Raw genomic sequence first — 25630 nt, 5'->3', positions numbered from 1 at the left:
GCTCTTTAACTGTCTCCAACTGAATCGCTGGGGGTGTATTCTGAGTAGCATCCCAGACTTCCAGATCAGGGTGTAAAATGCCCGGAGGATAACTGGTCTGGCTATTAAAGGCAGATATAAAGAAGGTGTTGAGGACCTCAGCCTTCTCCTTATCCTCAGTGGCCACATTCCCTGCTGCATCTAGTATAGGATGAAAATTCTCCTTGGTTCTTCTTTTGCTGTTGATATAATTATAAAAGGATTTTTTATTCTCTTTTACTGCAGTGGCCAATCTGAGTTCAAATGGCAAAATGCAGAGGATCAAAGGTGTGCAATGGGTCAAAGAAGCAGATGACAGTGCAACAAGAATTTGGGCATGGTTATATGGAAAATTAGCTGTAAACAAGCATGAACTTAAGTCCTTCATTTTCAATATTATATTTAAGAATACTATCTGGTCAAATTTAACTTCCTCCAAAAAGTTGCAAAAGAAAGTCAGTAAAGAAGTTAGGCTGCTTTTATTCCTTTTAGATTGATGTTAAACACATACTGAGACTCCATGCAGGCAAGAAGGTGGTACAGAAACTTGAAAACATTAACAAGAAATAATTACTGATGAGAAAAATGTATTAGAATACAGTTATGCTTTGAGTACTATGCTTAAGCAAGCATGTTTGATTCATTTAAATACTGTAGCACAATACCTTTACTATTTATGCCAAATGAGAATTTTGCAATTTAGAACAATGTTTTAGAGTGACTGCAGGGAAATAAAACAGATCAAAGTCACATAATTGGCAAGACCCAAAGAGTTGCCCCACACACTTTTTTCATTAGAAACTAGGAATAAACAATAGAATGGCTAAGAAAACCAGTAGATTTTTAGCAGGGAACACTAGCCTATTTTACTTCAGTGAACAAAATAGCTTTTATGAAGTCATCTACTTTTCTGAATCCTTTTGAGGTTAAGACAGCTTGCTGGCAAAGACAGCTTTAGAGAACCTAAGAAATCCATGATGCTATCACTGCTATGCTCTTCAGAAATACAAAGAAGCACCACATTAGGGTAACTTTTCTAACATAGAGTATGCTGTGTTCTGCTAAGTGAAACACTCCCTCAGCAGTCATTTGTTTTGCCATTTAACACTACGACTGATTGAAACATAATATAATGATTTGGTTTTATCTAAATGGTTCCTGGTCATGGTTCTCAATACCTAGCAAAAGAAAGAAACAATATTATAAATCACTATTAAAACATTCTTATTTAACTTACTATTATTTAGGAATACAACAATAACTGAATGTAGAAGATTTAGACATTAAATACATTTACAACTTACAGAAAACCCAAAGAAATACTGCAAAATCACAGAAGAATAGACTGGCATTATAATGCATAATGTTCCTCTGTTTTGTTAACGCTAAAGCTGCTTAAAAGTTCCTTTTTCATTGTATCTGTAGCAGAGCAATTTGTGTGGAAATTGAGATTTCAATCCCCTGGGTCTTTGTAACTCTTACAGAATAGAAACTCCTTCAGGACATGCAAAGTAGTATGCTTGAATATATTCAAAGACCATTCCAAAGATAGACTTGCTGAAAAGTACAGTGCCTTCCCCAGCTAGCAGTGACAACTGTATTGCTACACATCAAGTCTCTAACAGTTGCATCAGTATTTTTTCAGATTTGCTTCAGATATAACATGGGTATAATTTAGGCACAATTTCAGGTCTTGAAGCCCTTAGATAATTTGAATTCTCTCCTAATCACAGATTCATAAAATAGCTTGAGTTGGAAGAGACCATAAAAACTGTCCTTCCCCTGTTATGGGTAGGGTTACCACCCAGTAGACCAGGCTGCCCAGGGCTTGAACGTGTCCTGGGATGGGGCATCCACAGCTTCTATGGGCAGCCTCACCAGCTTTCTATTCCAGTTCCTCACCACACTCTGATTAACAAATTTCTTCCTAACATATATCTCCCCTCTTTTACTCTAAAGATATTCCCCCTTGTTTTGTCATTACGAGACTATGTAAAAAGTCAGCCCCTCTCCTGCATATAAGCTCCCTTCAAGTACTGGAAGGATGCAATGAGGTCTCACCAGTGCCTTTTCTTCCCTAAGCTAACCAACCTCAGCTTTTTGAGCCTTTCTTCATTCCTTTGATCATTTTTGTGGCCCTTTTCTGGACCCTCTCCAACAGCTCTCTATTTTCCTTGGGGACCCCAGGCCTGGACACAGTACTCCAGATGGGGCCTCACAAGGACAGAGCAGAGGGGGACAACCACCTCCTTCGCCTGCTGGCCACCCTTTTTTTGGGGCCTTCTAGGCTGCAAGTACACAGTGCTGGCTCATGTTTAGCTTTTCATTCACCAGCACCACAAATCCTTCTCCACAGGGCTGGTCCCAGTGAGTTCTAACAAGTTACTGTAACAGACAATCTCTTGGACATTTTTACTAGATGGTCCTATCCCAATAATTTAAGCTCAAAAAATGTTGAGGGAAGAACTCCTCATCTGCTTTAGCATGAAACAAAGATCTAATTGACTGATAAGATAAATTAGAATTTTAGTAATTTAAATCTGTTTAGCTGGAAATTGTCTCTGTTTTATTAAATTTTTCTGTTGCTTTAAATAGCATGCGTGAGTTCTAAGAAAGATGCATATAGTATGTATAGTATCATGATCAAAAACACAAGCCTAGCCAGAGAATTTCAAAGCAGCACCTCCATAATTAGGATGGAATGTTTAATAGCAGTTCTGCTCTTGTGATAGTTTTCTGGAGGAACAGATTTTTAAAAATATTCTTAGTAGTGCTATGATTTCTTTGATAGTCCCTTTGTGGCGACAACATAAAAATAACAAGAATTATGCCAGTATTCTAGTAGACAAAAATTACTAGCAGAAGAAAGGTTCAAAATTTGCAGCAATCATTTTCATCTATATATTTATGGAAAGTGATACTTTTAATTTTCAACTTTATCAGACCAACAGCTTACCTTCTATTAGCTAAGTCAGAGTAGGAACATAGTAAAATTTCAAACTTCCATTTTACCAGTATCTCCTAAGTATAACCAACATATAAATATTAGACATACATTCCGCTTAGGAATTAACTGCCTTATCAGAAAGCCTGGACACGGACCAGAGGATTTTTCCATGCTAAATTTGACACAGGCTACACTCACAGCTTGCTGGTATTAAAAGCACCTTAGATATAGACAAATAAAATTTGAGCTCCAACAAAGAAGTAAGTTATGGAAGATGAATTCAGGTCTCAGAGAAAGATTTCATCATTATGGTTAAGCTAATCCAAATAACCTTGCGCTTGAGAACTACGGTTTCTCACATAGGCATTTACTTGCAAAAGCTGCCATGTACTAAGTTATTTCTGTATTAAACTAGAAGCATATCAGCTACTAAATTTAAAGTATTCTACTTGGCAGCCTCAGCAAAATCCATAACTCTGAGGCAACCAACCTTTCCACAAAATCCACATGGGAGACAAGTACCTAAGGACTTCAGAAACCTGTAAAAAGGGAAAGAACTACCAGCGCATGCCTAAGCAGTGTAATGCAGTAGAATGTTAGAGTTCCTAAGAAATATGTTCAAAGCAGTAGCTCTGGAAGGTCAAAAGCACTTTAATCTTGTTAGTATGGCATTATATCTGGCTTTACTGCCACATCTCTCAAGAGAATGAATTAGGCTGGAGCTGACACACCATGCTGATGCAGTTAAAATCTTTTTACGTTCAATATAGCTGCGAAATCTTGGTTTGTGATATACAGTATGTTCACTGGTGCTCATTACATGAGTTTAAGCAATCACCTTCCTTCATCTTCACTAAATAATTAAATAACTTTTTCCAAATCGTTCAAAAATTGCTAGCTTTGCAGCAAGAATGTTTCAGATAGACTGCATATATGGCATGTATTGGATTGGATATGTACTGGTCATTTTGTTTTGAATGTTTTATTTTTTACTCAGTATAGAATCATAGAATGGCTTGGATTGGAAGGGACTCCAAGGATCACCAAGTTCCAACCCCACTGCCATAGGCAGAGCCATCAACCTCCATATCTAATACTAGTCCAGGATGCCCAGGGCCCCATCCAGTCTGGTCTTGAACACCTCAGGGACAGGGCATCCACAACCCCTCTGGGCAGCCTGTTCCATCACCTTACTTCTCTCTTGGTAAAGAACTTCCTCCTGATATCCAACCTAAATCTTCCCTCCCTCAACTTAAAACCATTTCCCCTTGTCCTGCTGTTATCTAGCCTTGTAAAGAGTTGACTTCTCTCCTATTTGTAGGCTCCTTTTCGGTACTGGAAGTCTGCAATGAGATCACCTCACAACCTTCACTTCTCAAGGCTGAACAAGCCCATCTCCCTCAGTCTGTCAGTAGAAGTAATTAATATTTAATAGACAATCTAGAGACACAGACAATGAAGGAAAGGATGACTCAGCACAATCCTATGTTATATGCAAGAATCAGATCTGAGACTTCGTTCTGGTCAATATGGAGCGATATATGGAGTTAGTGACTTCTGTGAAGGTGCAGGAAACTTGGATAAAAGTCTGAGTAAACCGAATTGAGATTTTTCTCCCAGTCATTCGTTGCTTTGTGTGGTGAGTACAGTGAAAAGTAGGTGTAGGTCGTCACACACTCGTGACTGAATGAATGTAGTGATCTCTTTATGATTATAACATGATGCCTTCTACAAAGATGTCATTCATAAATAACACATTACTTCTCTTCAGCACTCAACAATAAGAAGCATAGTTTGTTCTGTTCCTCTTCTACTGACTTGTATTAATCCAGTAAGAGAAGCTGGATCTGTTTGAAGATGAATAGTAACTAACTACACAGCACATAGGTGAAATCACCTTAGAAATACTGTAATACACAGTCAAATTTTACAGTAATTAGCATAAAGAACACTTCACTTTCAGATATTCCTTGCCAAAAGACAAGGATTTTTTTCCCTAAAGGCATAGATCTGTAAGCCAAAAACAATTATACTTTACTAAATAAGGAGAGTGTACTGTCATCCAGGTTCCTAATGACCAGTTTCAATTTGTACACACACTGAGTCACTGTTGCTGAACAATCACTACAAATAGGTTGTAGAATCACATATTTTGAGCTTAATCTGTAAATGTGTTTGCAATTTCAAAGCAGTGATGTTATTGAACAGCTAAAAACCCTGCTCATAAGAAAGAAATAGGTAGTTATTGAATTTACCTACTTAATGACCAGAGAGTTTGCAGGTACTACAGAGACTTTTCTTATGAGCAGGATTCTTAGCTGTTCAATAACATCACTGCTGTGAAATTGCAAACACATTTATCTAACTGTCTAGCTGGAAGTCACTGCTGTATGGCATACTAGTCTTGACAGACCACAAAAATCTTTTTTCTAAGAATTTATTCTGTGCACCAGTCTATCCTCTCCTATTGCTGATGTTGTAATTACAAGATCTGAAGTAGAACTGTCAAAGGATTACCTCGAAAAGGTGGCTTTATGTGACTAAAAATTAGGCATGGTAATGTAACCATGGATGCCTAGTTTCTGTTCTGGCATTCAGATCACCGGGCCACATCTACAAATTCTTTTACTTGATTCCTGTAATTCAGTACCCAATGCATTGTATCTTGGGGTGCTGAGAAAATTGGCTTTATCCTTGGAAAGCTGCTTTTAATTAAGGCTGAAAGTGTATGCAAACTTGAAAGTTCTCATTCTCAAAGGGTGGTCCCCAGTCACTAGGGAAGGACAAATGTTGTATTCACCTCCCCCCATAAACCAGAAAGATTATCTGGGGAACTACAGGCCAATCAGCCTCACATCAGTCCCTGGGAAGATGATAGAGCGAAGATATTTCTGGAGACCTGAAAATGGTGACTGGAAAAGTTAGCATAGAGAAAACCACTCCTGATCAGCTTGTTCCTTTCTATGATGAAATAACTAGGTTTGTGGAAGAAGGGAGAGAAGTGAAGGTACTAATCTTAATTTTTGCACAGCTTTAACACTGAATCAGTGTTCCTGTACCCAAGTTAAGTTGTGCAGTGTGGAAAGGTGGACAACTGGATAGCTATAACACAGTCTGGATGGTTGGACTAAGAGAAATTATTTTCTACCTGGAGGCTGATTATCAAGTGCATTATCCTAGACTTGACACCACTAGTCTCAGAAACCTGAGGGAGGCCTGAGAATGGACTAATTAAGTAGTAAATCCTGAAAAAAAACCAAGACACTGAGGAACTCAGTTTTCCATGTCTTTTGTCTCTAGTTCCACTCACCGCTCTGAATAATATATACTTTCTCCTTGGCCTTACTTTTGCTGACAGTGTGCATCCAGAAGAATTCCTTGCCCAATCTTCTCTAGACTCAGCTCTACCTGAGTTCAATTCTTAGCATTCAGACAATGATTCTCTAGTCACCTCAGGGAACCCACCTTGCTCCTTCTGACGTGTGTACTTCTTTTCTGCATAAAGGCTCAATCAGATGTTCCCTTGCCATGTTTTCTTGCAGCTCTTCTCCTTGACCAGGGATGAACGGCAACTGGAACAAAACTGCTACCAGACTAAAGTTTAAATGGTCAAGGAATGGCTTAAGGCTTTAATTAGTAGAGTTAAAGCCACTTTGAAAGTTAAAAGGAAAGTTTATGTCCAGATCTTGGCTTTCAGGATTTGTGTATTCAGTGGGAGTTTAAGTGGGAGGGAACTAGCACTCTAGACATCAAGAACTTCAGTCCAAATGCTTGATATGCAGTACTCTTGTATGTTTCTTTTAGCCAGGAAATCTTCTGAATGGTGTTGAAACTCAGCAAGTACAGCAGAACGTGCCTCCTCTTTTCCTTAGAAATCAAACAAACTTACAGCATGGACACTACAGCACTTCTCAGGAAAATTGATAAGGTGAGTTTTCCTCTTCAAGATGGGAGTTTTCATTGGAACAACATCGATGTGAATGCTCTAATTATTAAACTAAAAGACATATACCACTACCTCTATCTACTTCTGTCAGCATACATCTTAGATTTGTTCTCAGCACATCTAATCATTTTTAGCTTCTTTATATACTCAAGCTGTATCTTCCTTTGATGTCTCAGGGAACACTCCATGAGATTCCTTCCCTCTGACTCTTTAAGTAGATGAGTCATTCTTTTAGCTGTGTAGTTGCTCTTCTTCCTCTGTATATCAATAGCAAATAGTAAAGACAGAGCTCTAAAGACTCAGATGCAATCACTGCCTGTTAGTTGGTAGCAAAAAGCTGAAGAAGCAGCTGTGAAGGTCAGAAAGATAAACCAAACTTTTCTTCTTTTGTTAAGTCTGCATAAAAAGCAGAACAGAGTTTTCTTTGACAGGCAGACAAAATAAACATCAGGTTTTGAGGCTCAGGATAAAGAAAACTGGGCTTCAAACCCAAAATTATAGATAGAAGAAGATGAAGTAAAATTTAAGCCAAGATTTTGACCTAATTTAACATAAAACTTAAATATGTTCTTAGTTACTTCCAAATGTCAATTTGTACTGATGTCATAGTGAAAAAAAGACTATAGGGGTTATGTCTGACATTAAAAGACTAGCTATTTGAATTTAAGAAATAACTACTGTGCTCTGAAGAAAGGATGACTGAACTTTCACAGCAATAAGTATTTTCATGGTACTTATGTCATTTTTAGGCAATTTTTTAAACACGTCTAATAATCGTCTGTTTGAATCAAAATTTTGAATTTATGTACTTGTTTTATACACATTATGTTTTAACCTTTAAATCCCTGGTTTTTGTTTTGGATTTGTGTATCAAAGTGTTGTATGGGGGAGCTGCAGGTGGAGTAGGGAAGAGGCTGAGACTGATTTGTGCTGGATGCAGCTGGTTGCAGCTTGCTCAGCAATGGACCCACCAATGGACATAGTTGCTAGTGATGCCTCTGTGAAAGTGCATTTAAGAAAGGGAAAAAGGCTGCACAGGCAGAGTGAGAAATGAGGGAAAAAGTAGTGTAGGAAACAATCCTATGAAGAGCAAATTCAGAGAAAAAGGAGGGAAAAGAGTGGTCTATGCAGCAGAGCAGAGATTTCTCAGTAGCCCATGTAGGAGCCCACAGTATAGCAGTGAAGTTCCCCTGCAATCTTCAGAGAGAACCATGGCAAACCAGAAATTCAGACTGCAGCCCATGGAGGAGTCCCACACACGCGGGAACCAAAGAAAACTGTGAGGAACAAGGAACAGCAGAGAGGAGCTGTTAAGAAATTACTGCACCTACAATTACTCTGCGTTGCTTGGAGAGGGGAAAATAAGAGCAATTGGGGAATGATGTTGAGCCAATGAAGAACTGTGGGGTGAGGGAAAGGTGATAGCTTAATTTCTTTACTTCTGACCATCCAAAAATCTTAATTGGCAATAATATCAGTTTTGCCTAAATTGAGTCTGTTTCAACAGACTGAATTATAACAGGTAAATGACCTTCCTGTCTTCTTTTTGACCCATGAGATTTTTCACCTTACAAGCAACCATTGGCAACAACAACAAAAAGCAACCATACTATTTGCAAGGTATCTTAGAATTATTTAGTTAACCTCAAGAAGAAAAAAAAAAATCAACAGGAAGAACAGACTTACAAATTAGTAAATCTGTCAACAAGTGCAGTGAGAATATTTGTCAAACCGATAATCCTTCCAAGTGAAGCAAGCAAACATTGTCCAAAACAATTCTCTAGTTAAAAAAACTTGTATTCTAATTAAATTAATTCTGCAGCAGACTAGGTGGCCCAGTTCACAAAATCATTTTTTGTGAACATGAAAGAATATTTAATTTGAAGCATGTCTGTGTTTTCTGGATTGTATTTAGACATAACGTTGTTCAGAAGTTAAAATTTAAAGAAAAAAAGGATTAAAACCTTAATTGTGAAAAAGTCTTTAAGTGTAAGTGATCATCATACATTATGCTTAGTTAGTTATTACTTTGTTATATTGCACAGCAGAGGCACGAGCTATATTAATGTTTTAATTAGGTTTTTTTTTTTAATATACTTATTGGAAAATATGTATTTTTTTCTTGACTTTTACATAATCATATATCAAAGCACATTCAGAATGCAACTTTCCATTAATTTGGATTAATGAGGATATAGTCATGCTAATTGATTACAGTTCATTATTTCACTTTTAATTTTAATTCCACAATGAGTCACTTGAATTCCACTTGTTTGCATTGTACCTTTAGATTCCACAACGAATGCTTAGTCTGTCAAGCCAAAATTACATATATGAAGTAGCTTTTGATTTTCATTTGATTTCCCTTTTAGCTATCAAAATTCTAAACACATTCCTTGAAGTTTGTATCCACCAGAGAAGCTGGTGATGGGCAAGAGGCTGGGAGAAGAAAAATATGGCTGCTCACCCAAACAGACAAAAAGAGATATTCCATACCATATAGAATATCAAGCTCAGCAGTAAAAATGAAGATAAATGAGGAGGAGAGGGTGCATTCATTTAGGAAGCCTTAAAAATAGTTGGATATCAGCTGCTGATGGGAAGTAGAGATTTATTTTCTTTGCTTCCGTAGAAGTTTTTTTTCATCATACTTTGTCCTGGCCCTGCTTAAAAGGGGGAGTGAGAGAGCCTGGGCACCTGACCTGCGTGGTTGAACAAGTCAGAGCTCAAGAGGCAAAAGATAGATCAGGTGACCTGTGAAAATATGAAATTGCCATCCAATCTTGCTAGGATAGGGTTAGGAAAGCCAGAATTGACCAGTAGTTGAATCTGGCAGGGAAATTTTATAGCAACAACAAGGAATTTGACAAGTACATTAAAAAAAGAAATATTTTTTCACTTTAGTCCTTACATAATCAGTGCTACCAATATGATTGAAGAGGTGTATTTTTAGTTGAAAAATTAATAGAAAATTTATTAGGATTTTTTTTTTTAACTTGTAGAAAAGCCTTTCTTTAACTTAAAAATAATTTTGGAGGGCTATTTTCTAAGAAAGCATGATTTTCAAGTGTGAAATTCAATTGTTCATGTTTTATTTACAAATACAATTTTTTAAAAGATGACAATATTTTTGCTTGTGTTGCTGCTTCTATTTTGGCAAGAACCAGACCAATTGTACTTATCACTTTTTCAAACACTTTCAGTTGTCTTAAATCTGTTGGAAGCTCAATTATATTTGCCTCTTCCCATTCCTGGCTGCATAAATCATGAGTGTAAACACTATCTGAGTTCTTAAAAACCATCCACTCAGTCTCAGATTGTGGAAGCCCACAAAGGAAAAAGTATTCAATTAGTATCTGGAAGAGAGTAGAATTCAACAGGTAAGAAGACACCTAATACCTATTTATGAGCTGTCTAAGCTGCAATATAATCTGCAGAAGTTAAATAAAATCATCACAAGAACTTGAAGACTGACTCAGTTGACACTAAAGGCACTTAGAGAACGATTAAGTTACCTAAAGTTGGTTTACTGTGCTATATGGGAAGGCATCTGGGTTCCGATACTACAGTGTAAATCTTGTAGTTATTTAGAATCCATGGGAAATGAATGACTGTCTGGAGAGTCAGCTAGAGACAAAATAGAATGCACTGGGAGAAATGTAAAATAGCAGAAGAGATCCTTGTTTAGGCAAGATATCTTGATGCCATGATCTGACAGCTGAACAGATTGCTAAAATCCTTTGATTGTACAATTCTTAAATTTACAAAATTACTGAAGAGTAGAAGTATGTCTTTCTTTAAATTGACACATGGTCTTTGTTCGTAGTGGCACTAAATGTATTTTTCTGCACTATTTGTTTCAGTGTAATTAACAGGAATATTTCACAATCATATCACATTTCAGAAACTGTACTGAACATATTTTAAAAGGTATGTACTTCCTGTAGAAAAGAAAAAAATAATGTACAACACTGCTTTTCAGTATTTGCAATCTGATTTCATACTTAGGTGTTGTAAACTAGAATCATAGAGTCAGCGAATCATTCAATCATAGAAAATCCTAAATTGGAACAGACTCAGAATGATCACCAAGATACGTTTCTGAGTAGGATTAAATATGATTTATGATTATTTTTGAGATTGAATCTGTTCCTTCTGGGTCTTAAATGATATCCTCTATTGACACCTTTCCCTGTACTAACAATTCCTATTTATCCTATTTATTTACTTTTTTTAAAATGTCATGTGTCCTGAATCATAAGGAATTAGATGGTCTGGCAAATAAAATGACACAAACTTCATAACAACAAAAAATCCATTACGACAACATTATCTCCAATTGGAAGTTATATGGTTACATTGCCATATGCGAAAAACAGAAAAGGGTCAGGTTAACATATTTGACTAAGTGTCAGGGTTAGGCAGAAATCCAATTTTCAATACTACTCTCCAGGAATTAATTATTTTTATAATTAGTAAACAATGTAGATGGCAATACTAGAAGCAAAAAACCTCTAACATTAGTATGTTCTTAGAGCCTTAAACCACTCACTGATACTCATTCTACAGCACAGCATATTCAAGTGGAATATTCCCAGCACACTGACTCATATAAACTAACTTTACTGAAGTATGCTTCACAATTCTGTTGAGCAATGTGTTGCTCTGAAAAGACCTTGCTTTGAAATCAAACTACTTTTCACTTGATGCTGGGCCTTTAAACTTTCTTGTAGGTTATGTTTGCTTTCAAACAGAAATTGAAGATGCTGCACACACAGCTTTGCATCTTCATTTTAAACCCTTAGCACCCCTCAGATTTCTGAAAGCAACTGATTCTCCAGACACTTTGTATTGGATGAATTATTCTTAGAGATGTGTCTAAAGGGTACGTTCCGTAGTGGATGTCCAATATGTTGCATTTTAAGGGTGAAAAAAATCTCACTGCAATTAAGTGATGAAAAATCTATCACTAATTTTTAAGTAATGATTCAATGTTTATTTGTAGTCATCCAGATTATCACAGCACTATTATTAAGAAATAAATAACACTAAGTAATAATAACAGTTGCCCTTACAAATATAAGGAAGAGTAAAGAATTTTTAGCAATAGGTAACTTCTTGTATGAGAAAACAACTACTACAGCTGATTAAAAACAAAACAAAAAACAAAAAAAAACCCCACAAAATAGTAAAAATAAAGGAAAAAAACGCATGCTATTCTTTTAGGTTAAGTGAGGAAGGAAAATGAACTCAAATCAAACTTCTAAGTTAAATAAAAGTCATAACATACTTGCAGGTGCCTTGTTCCTTTTCAAATCAGAAGTTTGTCAGTACAGATATCTTGCCCTTTATAAATAATTAAAGGTGAAGGCAATTGTTTTAAAGTCTAGTAGTTACAATTTTTAATGTGCAGCATCACTACATCAATGCACCACTAATGAACCAAATTTCTGTGATACTCAAGAAGTACTATTTAGAACACAGCCCTTTCTGAAAATAATGTTCTGAGAAAAAAATGCTTTTAAACTTTTAGGCAAGGGAGTTACATGGATTTTCCTAAATTTTGCTGACATGTCAAGAAAAAACAGAAGAATACAGCATGTGTGAGATATAAATTAAAGTTTATGACAAAGGGAAGGTTATACAACCATATGTATTTTCCCTAAACTATTCTATCTGTTCTTCAGAGAAGACGCATTCCTCTTAGCCCTTGAGATGCCTAGAGAATCATTTTTAATCTTATGAACTTATGTTATATTCATCATAGGCTGAAACGAGTACAAAAAATCATTTTCTGCAGAACATATGCAGAAATCTTGCAATTTGAGGCAGACAACTATAAATACTTCTGCAAGAACATTTATATGACCCCAAGTATAATCAGATTGCTTAAGCTGGATATATTAGGTATGAACTGTTCTGCTACATGCAGAAATATGAATTACATGCAGAGCATTATAGTAAATGTCAGCATCAATTTAGAATATCTAATATTGTACTAATTTAGTATATCTGTACCCATCAAAATCTTTGGCATTAGTTCTGTAAAAATGTACTGATTAACAGCAACACCGTCAAGTTCAACACATTGGCAAAGTCAAAGTATTCCTACAGTTATGTGCAAACACAGATGATGGGTAGAATTTATTGTGTTTGTAAAAATTACTTTGTGTGTGCAACAATTCTCTATTTCTTGGCTAACTTCACAAAACAGCAATTTTCTTTGCACTATTCAGTCTCTAAGTGTGTTTCAGCTTAATGTGCAGGTGATTAAAGAAGCCATAAATCAACCCTAAAGGTATGTAGCACCTTGAGCTCCTTATCAAGATCAAAGTTCTATCTGAATTAATATTGATTTATCCTCCAAAAAGCAAATGATCCTGTGTCCTTTTCCTTCATTTAATTGAGGCCACTGCTATAAAATTAAAAACGTTTAAAACCTGAGAGAAAGCCCTCTCCACTGTGGTAGGGAACGAATTATACCTGTGAATCCAGGAGAACAGAAACACTGATAGCCTCCAAGCCTGTTGATGCAGCTTCCTCCATTCAAGCAAGGTAAAGTTTCACACTCATTTACATCTATCTCACATAGAGACCCATAGTATCCAGGTGTACAATTACAGAGGAATCTTTAGAAAAGAGAAAATCTCGTCACTCAACAAGCAAATAACACAATCTATCCTAATATTCTGAAGCTGTATGTTCTTGATGTCAAGCTCTCATCCCTAATCACCATTCATATTAAAATAATTAACAGGCTCTTCCCATTTGCATGTTTCTAAAGCAAGAACAGATATTCAGTGCCTTTTTCAGGTTAATAGGAAAATACTGAACAATTATTTTAGCTGGACCTAGACAAAATGACAAAAAGGCTGATATCTTGACACAAGTCTCCAAGAAACTGTAGCACTGAGGATACACACACAAGACACAGTATTTCTCTCCTAATTGCACTTAACTGTACCAGTAAGCAGTTACCTTAGAAAATGCCATTCCTGGCCACTCTCTTTTCAGAGAGATACAGCTATCTAACTGAAGATTAATTATCCTATTTAATTTATTTCAAATTTAAAAGAAAAAAAAATAATCAGATCAACTCAGACACAAAAAGCTGAATCATCAGAATTTGCCTACTTTTTTTTCAATAGAGAATCCTTCTTACATGCCAAAGGTCTCATCTTAACGCAGTGAAGTAGACTTAATAGAGAAAGACACATCTGATTTTTTTGTCATTTATCTGTAGTAACTAACCTGTTTATGAGGTCCAGACAAGTCCCACTGTTTTTGCAGGGTCTCGATAAGCATTCATTAATCTCCACTTCACACAGTGTTCCAGTGAAGCCATGCTGACAGGAGCACCTAGCAAAAAGGATGTCACTGGTTTACTTTTCAGTTTACAATAAAAAGAGCCCTGAAAAACACGTGGCATATTTTTAGAGCTATGAATCAGTTCCAAAATTATGTATTTTTTTTCTGAACATTAGAAAGTACTTTATCTAATCAAACTTTGTAAGTACAGTAAACTTCAGTATAGGAAATAATATTTTTATCATTATTAGTTGAGGACTACAGATTCTGTGATGATTCAGCTGTGAAGGGACTCGGGGCTGGCCTTGACTTGAGGTGGTTTTTACTTATTTTGAGAACTACCCTGGGACCAGCTGACTGCTGCCCCTCCTACTTTAACTACAGCTCTGGAATTAGCAACTATGGTGAGAGTATAACCCACTGGGACACTCATGATATTACAAACAGTAACCCCCTGTGTGCTGGGGAAGCTGATAAACAGCACAAAAGAAATAAATCATGATAAGGAAACATACAAAAATAGTTTCCATTAGGTATAACACTGAAGTCCACAAAACTACCCTCTGGCAAAGACTTTCAAATACCAGTGATTCACAAAAATGCTGCCAGTTCTTGAGTAAATCTGATACCCCTGGTCCCAGAATCCAGACAGACTTTGTGAGAAATACCATAACAAGCACAAAGGCTTCATAACTATGTTGTTATGAAGCTGTTTTATATTAATTTGGACCAGGAATGTTAGTTTTATTGTAACTTAATTAGTAATAGCTGTATTTATACATTATTAGATTGTTAAGATTTTAATTTAATAATAAATTATTGAGCTCACATGTACGATGCATTCCTTTTTGACCACAAGAATATTTTAAGTGTAACACAACATGTGTCAAACTCTTCGTGAAGAAAAGATGCATTACATAATTGAAGGCCAGCAAACATAATACAAGCAAAGGACCGAAATAATAGCTGAACGATAAATATTCATGTATCGTACTAGGCATCTGTTGCTCAAGTAATTTTCCTCACCTGTAACTGTTAACGCCATCCACACAGAGACCTTCATTCTGGCATGGATGGGACATGCACTCATTGCTGTTAACTTCACAGTAAGTACCTTCATATCCTGAAACACAGATTATATGATCTATGAATTACTGAGTTCCACCACATGATACGAAAATTAGGGTCTTGTAAGTTGGGTTATCTGAGATCAGGACCAATTTTGAAAATGCAAGTGCTTGAGAAACCTCAGACAGCACAGAAGCTTTTAGAAAAATTGCTGAGAAAAACATCAAGCCCCCTTCTTGCGGTTGCAGCTATGTATCTGTTGTTCTGTATGCTGACTTTAGCTTTCAGACCCTTAGACTAGCTCCTTGGCTTCACTGCAGACCTGCTCCACTGCTGTAGGTTTCACAGGTGATCTGGCAGCCAGGCTAACCATATAGATGATTATCAGTCCTGCCCTTCTCACCTCATTCACATTATCAAGATGGGACCCTTGATGGAGAGGCTCCTGCTCTGGCATGCTTGGTAAGAATCTCAGTTCACCTTTGCTTTCAGAGGAGCCCACCCTCATTGCTCTTTCATTCTAAAATCAGCTGCAGTAAGTGGACTCCATCCGAAACAATTTTTGTCCAAATATATTCATTCAGAACCTTCAATAAGTTCATTTCCAGATACTAAAGAAGCTTTATCGTACTTCTATGAACCAGAAAGTTCAGATTTGTATGGAGCATCTGGATACTGTGAAATGTAACTGAAAAGGCTTTCTTGGGGTGTGTAGAACAGTATCAGAAATGAAAACCTAATAAAAATCCAAAGTATAATGAAAGTTTAGGGAGATCAAATTTATCTAAGGCAGTCAGAAAAAGAAAAAAATTAACTGATTTTAGGATTTAGATGAAGAAATTATGTGACTCATTATGATTTTATATGGAATAACCTCTTAAACTTTTGAGATGCTATTTAATGGAGGAGCATGCATCTCCTGTTTAAAATACCATAGTTGTCACTGAAATTCAGAAAAAAGAAATTGGAGGGAATTAATCAATTTGCTTCCTCATGATATATCCACTTTATTATGATGTTTTATAGGCTTTTGGGGGTAAAAAATACTGAAATGAAAATATAAAACACCATTTAGACAAATACCTGAATGCGGTAGCACATGCTATTCCAGTCCATAGCAAAATATAACCATCTTGAAAGACATAAATGAAATAAACACAGAGAAGGCTTTTTTTTTTTTGTTTTATCGTATTTGTACTGGAGAAAAATATTAGCTTCATTACAGAATTTAACCATTAATTTGCTACATTATGATATAATAGCTGTATGTTTAAGCTAATATTGAATCTTTCCTTTCAACTCTAACTTATATCTTTAAGAAAAACCAATCTCATTTCTCTAAATTATATATGCTGAAGCTAAAAAGACATTGAATTATTTAGAAAAAAATTTGATCAACAACTTAAAAAAAGCAATGTTTGAACTTACAAAGAAATTCAAAGTTAACCTTGATGGCAAATTTTACAGAACATTTCAGCAAAAAAACTTTTGCCTTCAACTTAAAGTATTTAACAGAACATTTAAATCTACTTTAAAGGACATACAAATATCATCAGTGCTATTCAGTCCTATTTTACATGATTTTTGCATGTCTAGTATAATTTATTAAGTCTGCTAAAAGAATACGTCAATCAAAGCATAGGTTAATTAGCCTGTTTCACAAGATAAACTTACGGAAATAAATAGCACAGTACATTGCTTGTAGAAACAAGATGGATCATACCACAAAATATATACCATTATATTAAGATCAAAATATATGTAGTATTTATTTTATGAATGTATTTGGACAACAACCAATCATAACACTTTCAAATCCAAAAGAATATCCAAAACGATCATTAGGCTTAAGAAAAGAATTACCTTGATAGTTTATTTGCATTAAGACTGAGAGAGACTTCCTGGTTCTAACCTCCATGGACATGCAGTTCTTGTATTTTACATGGTAGTCAAATTTCATTTAAAGGGCACTGCAACGTATTAATATATTTTCTGTAAGTTACATGATCTTCTGGGGTATTTAAACTAAGATTAATGTATAGATGCAGTTTTTCTGTAATGCAGAGGTTTCCAGTTTATTTCACTCGGGAGAATGTTTGAGATGTTTGAGATTTAAAATGACTTAAAATATTTAAAATGTCAAATATAATACTGAACCTAATATTTTTATTTGTAAAGCAATTTGAATATCTAAGTAAGCATTCACTTTGTGTAGCCAACAAAATAATACTTAACTGGTAGTTTATATGGCAAATATACTTTATTAATTTGAATTATAAAAAAAGTCATTGTTATTTTAAGCAAACTATTTTGTAAAGCAGTATATTACTTAAAAGCCTGAAAATATGCATGTTTGTGTAATGTACTGTTACAGTAACAATATTTAGTACTATATTTAAGAAAGTAATATGCACATTTAAATGCAGCTACTTTCTGCCTTTGCTAGTGCAAATCAGTCAAACAAAGATCTAGACTGTAAATCAATACCATATGCAAATGATTTGTTGCAGCTCTCCAGCCATATACTTTAAAAGGTAGCTATTGCTGATTTCAAACCTGAGTGACATATTACAAATGTGATTTTTGACCTTATCGGTTTTTTAATGTGCAAAAACTAAAAGCTTTCTGAACTCAGTTCAAATTACTCTGAACTTCCAAATGAGAAGGAATATCTGATCAATAAAGAAGAGTAAATGGCACACTCTGCCGCTTTAGAGGATTCCATTTATCCATTAGGCAATCCATGAGTAGCTGCTCAAAATCTCCAATATTGAGTTTAATAAATTACCCTAATAAGGATGGATAATCAAGTTGTTGTTTTTTTTTCAGCCAACTTGTCGTAAAGACTAGTCAAATGTTACTGTAAATCTGAAAATTTGAGAAACGAGTAAGAGGCAGACAGAATCTCATTGGTATTACAGAAGTTTCAAGTAGGATCTTTCTTATAGAGTAGTTATTCACTTTAAGGAAAACAAAATAAGATACAGGGATACAATACTTAATTTTAGATTCTCTTATTTATCACTGAAGGGAAAAAGCTTTAATTATTTTTGAGGAATTGAAAAATGATGGCTGCTCCAAAAATAATACCTCCTACTGGCCACAATGTCAGAGGTAGATGGTGGTGATATGGCAGTAGAGGCTGAACCTTCTTGCCAAAATTCAGTTACATTTTGTTGCTGCATGACAGATGGTGGCAGTGACTCAGTTTGACAAAATGGAATCTGACACAGAAGTGTCTATGAAGCAAAGGTCTGTCAGTGAATTCCTTCATGCAGAAAAAAATGCACCCATTCACATTCATTTGTGTTTTGCTGAATGTTTATCGAGACCAAAAAGAGAATGTGAGCACAGTGAGGTGGTGGGTGGTGCATTTCAGCAATTACACCAGCATAACACTGTTAAACAGTAGGTCACCTTTGCTTATGCAGATTTTTTACAAATATGAAATAAAGGCTCTTCATTGCTGGCAAAAATGCGTAATTATCATGGAGACTATGTTGAAAAACAATGTTCTCTAGCTGACAATTTGCTCTATCAAATAGTGCTATTGTGCTCTTTATATGTTTTCTAGTTTCAATGGAAATAAATAGAATGCATTACTTTCAGAGCAATCTAGATGTATCTCAGAAGTAACTGTTCGAGTAACAGCAGTTTCGAGACTTTTAGAAATATGAAGATGAAGCACAAGGACTTTTCAATTGGTTATGTATAAACATTTAATAGTCCAGGTAGCGTGAAAGTGACTTCAGTAAAGTAAACATATTCATGTTCTGTGGAGAATACTGCAAAATCAGCTTTTCCAACATTTAAGCCTTATTTTTTTCATTCTCAAGAACCAAAATACTAAGAGGTAATGTCTGTGACAACATTCTCAAAATTGTTTGCAAAATCTGTGCAGTCAGAATGATACATTAATATCATTTTAAAGAAATTCCAGCATCCTCTGGTAATTTTGATGTAAGTATCAATGGGTGTAATAGAAAAAGCTGCTATTTAAGCTGGAATGGATCCTTTTGCTTCTTCTGCTTCTCTGAAACACTGGAAATAGATGCTGCATGTCTCAATTTTGAACGATCTGCAATGCAGACTATAGATACACATCTGTTATTATTGTTTTGGCCACTTTCACTTTTTTGTTTCAGAGAAATACCACAAAATTTACCTTTCCAGGCAACAAAGAGTACTTATGGGATTCTTTATAAGCTTTATACATGTGCAGAGCATTGTGGACTTTATTTGTAAAGTATCTATTAAACAAGGTTTGCAAGCAGTGGAGATATCAGAATAAACTAGTGCATATCTATGAAGTCTTCACATTTTTAAACACGCTGCTTCATACTATATCAAAATACATATTGTTGAACTCTTGAGTATTACATCAGGCAATTCTCTTAAGTAGCCTGCTTCACCGTTAGCTGAATCACTGTCTGTTGCCTGTGCTCGTTGTGGTTTAACATCAATATGTAACTAAGCTCCATCACATTACTCTCATTCCTTCTCCTTATCATAACAGGAATCTTTGAAAAAACTTCACAGGTTGAGATAAGGACTGGAAGATCACTCACCAGTTACTATCATGGGAAAAACAGACTTGGCATGAGGGAGGTTCGTGTAATTTTTTGCCTATTGTTATTATCAGACTAGAGAAGCGAGAAGCAAAAGCAAAACTGTGACTCTTTCCCCCTTCCCCTCACCTTCTTCTACCTCCTCCCTCCAGCAGTGCAAGGGAATGGAGGCTGCAGTCAGTCACAGAATCACAGAATTGCAGGGGTTGGAAGGAACCTCAAGAGATCATCAAATTCAATGCCCCTGCTAAAGCAGATACTTAACAATAGATCGCACAGGTAGGCATCCAGACATGTCTTGAATATCTTTATAGAAGAAGACTCCACAACCTCTCTGGACAACCTGTTCTGGTGCTCTATTACCTTACCGTAAAGAAATTCTTCTGCATGTTATTACATAACTTCCTGTATTCAAGTTTTAGGGCACTGCTCCTTGTCCTATCACTACACACCACTGAGAAGAGCCTGGCCTCATCTGCTTGCCTCCCATCTTCCTTTAGATATTTATGAACATTAATCAAATCCCCCCTCAGTCTTCTTTACCCCAGGCTGAACAGACCCAGGTTACTCAGCCTTCCCTCACAAGGAAGATGTTTCAGGCCCTCTATAATCTTTGACCATAATACTTCATCTCTGCTGCTCCTTCATGGTCAGTCTTTGCTCCTGTTCCATGCGAGGTCCCTCTCACGTGCTGCTGTCTTTCTCCAGCTGATCCCATGTGGACTTTCCACATGCTGCAGCTCTTCAAGCACTGTTCCAACATACCTCTGTACCACAGGGCCCATCCTTCAGGAGCTGCTCCAGCACTGATCCCTATGGGCAGCAGCTTTCCCAGACCACCTGCTCCACCATGGATTCCTCTCCATGGGGCTGCAGCTCTAGCCCAGGGCTGCTCCTGCAGGAGCTCTCCATAGGCTGCAGCTTTCTCCACGCCACATCCACTGCTGCACTGTGGGCTCCTCCATGGCTACCTGGGGCAGATCCACTCTGTGTGGTGTCCATGGGCTGCTGGGGTCAGTACACTCTACCATGGGCCTCTTCTGGGCTGCAGGATGCTTCTGCTCTGCTTCTGAAGCACCTTCTGCCTATCTCCTGCACTGCACTGACCTTTGTGGCTGCAGGGCTTTTCCTCTCATATTCTCTCAGCCTCCCACCTACAGTTGTGCAGCATCGCGTCCCCGTCCTATACCTGCTCTCTCAGAGGCACCCTCAGCATTGCTCAGCGCTCTGCTCTGGCAGTGGTGGGTCCCTTTCGGAGCAGCTGGAGCTGGCTCTCACCTTATGTGTGACTGCTGCTGTGATCTTCTCAGAGGCTACTCCTTCAGCACTGCTACCCATACCTTCCCACAGACACCTAATACAGTGCACATCTACAAAATTTACAAAATCGTGCAGGCAGTTGACACAAGTATTAAATATCTTTTTTATTCTAGGTAAAAAAACAAAAAACCACCACCTTCCTTGCTCATTTACATCATGTCATATGCTGCTATATTTTGCAACTCTTGATAAAACAGATTCAAACTATCTAATTGACTGGATAATTAGCTACATATCATGCAAGTCTTTTAATCAGAATGTCATTGGTACTAAGTCAGGTATCTTGGAATATTCCAACAATGTCAGTTGTGATTACCCTTTGTAATCAGATCTGTAATTCTGGCAGGCTTATCAGGAGAGAAAGGGATACACATGATTAAAAAATAAAAAAATAAAAAGAGAGGAAGACACCTGAGAAAATGTATTACTATAAAATGCCTTCAATTAGATTTTTATATTTTACTGTCTCTCGTTTTGAAACTCCTTACTATGTGACTGCATTTCTTTGAGCACTATTAACTCTTCATAAATTTTGCATTTTAGCCCTTTTCAATTCAGGGATATTTTTAGTTTCCCAAGATTTGTTAGTTATGCATTTCACTGGTTCAGATCTCTCCAGCTAGCTCCCTGAAGATTTCTGAAGATTCCTAGCTAAAAGTTTCACACATCCTTGACAATTCCTTTAAAGTTCCATAAGAATATTAGCTGCAAGGGTTTTGTATTCTTGAGAAACTGTTTGCAAGTATTTTTGAAGGAAAAGATTCAAACTACATGACTCCTTATGGATCCTTCCTGAAAAAGGCTTCAGGATCAATATACTGCATTGAAAGCTGTTTTTTTCTTGTTTTCATAGTGTTCAGTGTTATACTTTCATTCAATAAGTAACTCTCACACCTTCTCAGTGACTTTTTTCAACTCTGTAACTTATGGTAACCTTAATAGTAAAAAATACATGTTATAAATATAACATATTATCCCTGCATTTTTGCAATTCAGTAAGCAATAAGACGAGTGATAATACTGCGATATAACACATCAAATATTGTATTTACTATCTTTGGCTTCTAGGACTCACCTATAACCTGACTATTTTTATGCATTTTTTATGCACTGACTTCAATATCCCACTTAAATTCCAAATTCATTAATTCCATACTTACTATTCTCCCTACTGCAATTTTAATTAAAGTATTCTTTAATTCCCATACTGAATTTTATAGAGATGTTTAGCACAGCTAAACAGTTCCACCTTAGAATTTCTTGTACACTGCAGGAAAGATTGTGGCTTTTAAGCCATGGGCGAGGAAAGCTTTAAGTACTTGTTGTGTATGAAGACAGAGAGCAACCTATATTTTCAGTCAGTCAAAGGAAGATTACTCCTCTAATGGGCCAGATCTTCCAGACATCTGAGCAGGAAGAGGAACCAATTCCAACTTCATCCAATTTTTGCACATCTTTTAGAGATGTTGTACACAGTTAAACTATTCCTCTGTTCTGCATTATAATTTTTTGTACACTGCAGGAGAGATTGTGGTTTTTAAGCCATGGGCCAGGAAAGCTTTAAGTACCCACTGTGATTTTGGCTGTTGTGTAGGAAGACAGAGAGCAATCTGCATTTTCAGTCAGTCAAGGGAAGATTATTCCCCTGATGGGCCAGGTCTTCCAGGCTTCTCACCAGGAAGAACCAATTCCAACTTGGTCCAACTTTTGTAATGTTTCTGCCTGCCTGTTTCGTCAATTTGGTCTATCAGCTCTGCTGTCAAATTCATCTCTATCTTTTAGTAATGATTCAAAAATGGTAATTCTGAATGCTGGAGTATGAACAACAATAGATTTAATAAGTATTGTAATACAAGAAATTAATATTAGGCAAATTGACCACTATTTTACTTGCTGTAACTCATGAAGGTTTTATGTGCTTTGAAAGGTATACATTTTCAATGAAAATAATAAGTTCAATATGTATTTGCAAATATTCTGCAATGCAGACAATAAAGAATGTTAACACACCAGCTCTTACCTGTTTTGCAAATGCACATGGGATTTCCATCAGCTTGTGCCAGGCAAGTTGAGTTGTTTATGCATGGATTGTAAGGCAGTTCACAGGGACTGAAGCGCTGATGACAAAAGTCACCAGTATAAAATGGAGGACAAATGCATACAAACTGTCCCTGCTTAACAGATTCATAACAGGTAGCTCCATTCAAGCATGGTTCGGAATCACATTCGTTTATGTCTTCACTGCAGTCTGGACCTGTCCACCCTGCTGTACACAAGCATCTGAAAAAAAAAAAGAAAAAAAAAAGAGGGAACACATTGGACAAAGGAAAACCCACAACTTATCCCAATTGATTCCAGATATTTATTTAAAAAATAATCAAGAATCCACTGTGAATAGCTTTTTTACTATCAGCTTGCACTACGAGAAAAAGTTATATTGAAGTTCTTCTCTTACAGTTCATTTATGTGAAGACAAAATGAGTTACTGTGAGTCACTAAATTTATCCACTTGAAATTATATCCAGTTTATTTATGCTGACAGAATCAACTGTGAATCTTTTCTAAACTGTTAAACAATAACAGAAGTTGTCAAACACAGAATACAAGGTTCTTCTAGTTTCAGGAATGGAAAGACATCTTTTCATATGTTTCAAATCTCTAGATAGGTACTCCACTGTTTAGGATGAAATGTGGCAGGTAACATTCAATACACTTTTAAGAAAGAAGGCAGTAGATCAAAAGCACAATAAGAATGAAAAATCCTTTTTTCATGATGTTCCCTTTTTCTGAATGTTCATGTGAAGGGCTGATAATGACAAAAAAGAAAAGGACCAAAATCTACATTTTATCTTGTCATTAAGAATTTACTTTCATGAATTCAATAAGTATCTGTTTTTGTTTGCAACAAGAATATAAGGTTCTAAAAACTCAAAGATTACAATTTTCTAATGATTTCAAAGTTTACAGAGAAAATTTCCTCATTAACTGCAATAAGTGGTCTGTTCTGCATGCTACATATCTAACTAATGAACTCAACTATTTACTGCCTGCACATTTAAATATGATTTGAGCATATTCAGTCGTTGAAATGAAATTTGTCCAAGGCACAAAATATGAATGCAATGCCTCTCTATATCAAAGCAAGACATTATTTAAGGCCTTCTTGTTTTATAAATTTTCTTTGATAATATATTTAATTTCTTCATATATTTTTGAGCCATGTTATACATGAAGATACGCACTTTGAAAAGTATACACCCTTTTTACTTTCACTGAAGATAGCAGTAAATTATTCCACATTAACTTGCAAATATTTTGCTGTACAACAGAAAATGTGAAAGATTAAGAGCAGCTCTAACTTGTTTTGTCTGAGGTTGCTTCCAGGCATTAAGCCATTCAAATATAGGTTGATAGTTCTACTTTGATAAAAGAACATTTTCTTAAACTTTAAGAAGAACATTCAGTGGAGGGCATAGGTATATTTGCTACACAAAATGAGAACTTAGCCCCTTTAAAACAAACTGAGTGTTTTCTTTGGAATGTTTAATTTTCTGTGTGATTGGTTTGTGGGATACAATATCCATGCTACATCAAATGAAACGGTTATTACTAAGGAACTTTATCATTTCAAAGTTCTGACTCCTTCAGCAATGAAGACACAAAATTAGGTTACTGTGTCTTATTAATGGGAAGAAAAATAGTCTTTTCTAAAAAGACCATTTCATTCACTACATTAGAAAGCCAAGATGATTTTTAGGCTCTTCAAGCAAACAAACAAACAAAGATAATTTGTTATTTATGAGATCATACACAAATAAGAAAGTCACTGCTCAATTTCTGCCAATTTTACCAACTTCTAAACTCAGATAAAAAGTTCTATGAGTGCTAGCAAAATATCATTTATGTTTTCATATAGCTGTTAAGAAGCAAAATGTAAATATGAGAGATGTTCTTTGTGTTTATTCCTTAATATGTAAACTTTCAATTTCTTTTTTTCACTGATACTTGGTATTTAAATAATGCCAAGCTTCATCAAAGCAAATCTTTACAGGGCCTTTCTTATAAGAATGTCGGTATTTGTGAAAAAATGACAAAATTTAAAATTAAAAAGCAACAAATTGCTAAATAGAGCATATTATACATCTCCAGAACAACTATGGAAACATACAACTTATGTTAGAGTTATGCAAATGGCATCTTATGCTTTCTCTCTTTTAAAATATCTGTTTAAAAGTATAGTAATAAGAAGATAACTCATCAAAAATATCAAGAATAGTGTTATACTCTTTCTGCTCTACTCTATCAGTTGTGAGAAGAACTTGAAAGTTATTGAAATGGTATTCTAAACAGCAGAGCATCCTTTTGAACAGAATAATTCATAGGATTTTCATACAGAGGAAGCATGTACCAGCAGATGTAATAAGACAAACAAGATTTAAACTAATTTAAAATTCT

The 25630-nt window shown here is 35.9% G+C and overlaps 1 protein-coding gene across 1 annotated transcript in view; it reads right to left on the bottom strand.

The window, feature by feature from the left end:
* Positions 1-495: 495 nt before the first annotated feature.
* The window catches only part of LOC104909954 (protein eyes shut homolog), a 190944-nt gene continuing 165809 nt past the window's right edge, over positions 496-25630 (bottom strand). The window contains exons 7-11 of the mRNA XM_031552251.1: positions 23196-23455; positions 15246-15342; positions 14163-14270; positions 13395-13540; positions 496-1196 (exon numbers count right to left, since the gene is read on the bottom strand). Of these exons, the coding sequence (XP_031408111.1) occupies positions 1162-1196; positions 13395-13540; positions 14163-14270; positions 15246-15342; positions 23196-23455 (646 nt within the window). The 3' untranslated portion in view covers positions 496-1161. The remainder of the gene's footprint in view (positions 1197-13394; positions 13541-14162; positions 14271-15245; positions 15343-23195; positions 23456-25630) is intronic.

Source organism: Meleagris gallopavo, chromosome 2 (genome assembly GCF_000146605.3).
Source record: "Meleagris gallopavo isolate NT-WF06-2002-E0010 breed Aviagen turkey brand Nicholas breeding stock chromosome 2, Turkey_5.1, whole genome shotgun sequence".
Lineage (NCBI taxonomy): Eukaryota > Metazoa > Chordata > Aves > Galliformes > Phasianidae > Meleagris > Meleagris gallopavo.
Note: the sequence above shows the minus strand (reverse complement) of the source record. Positions and strands in the feature narration are given on the sequence as shown.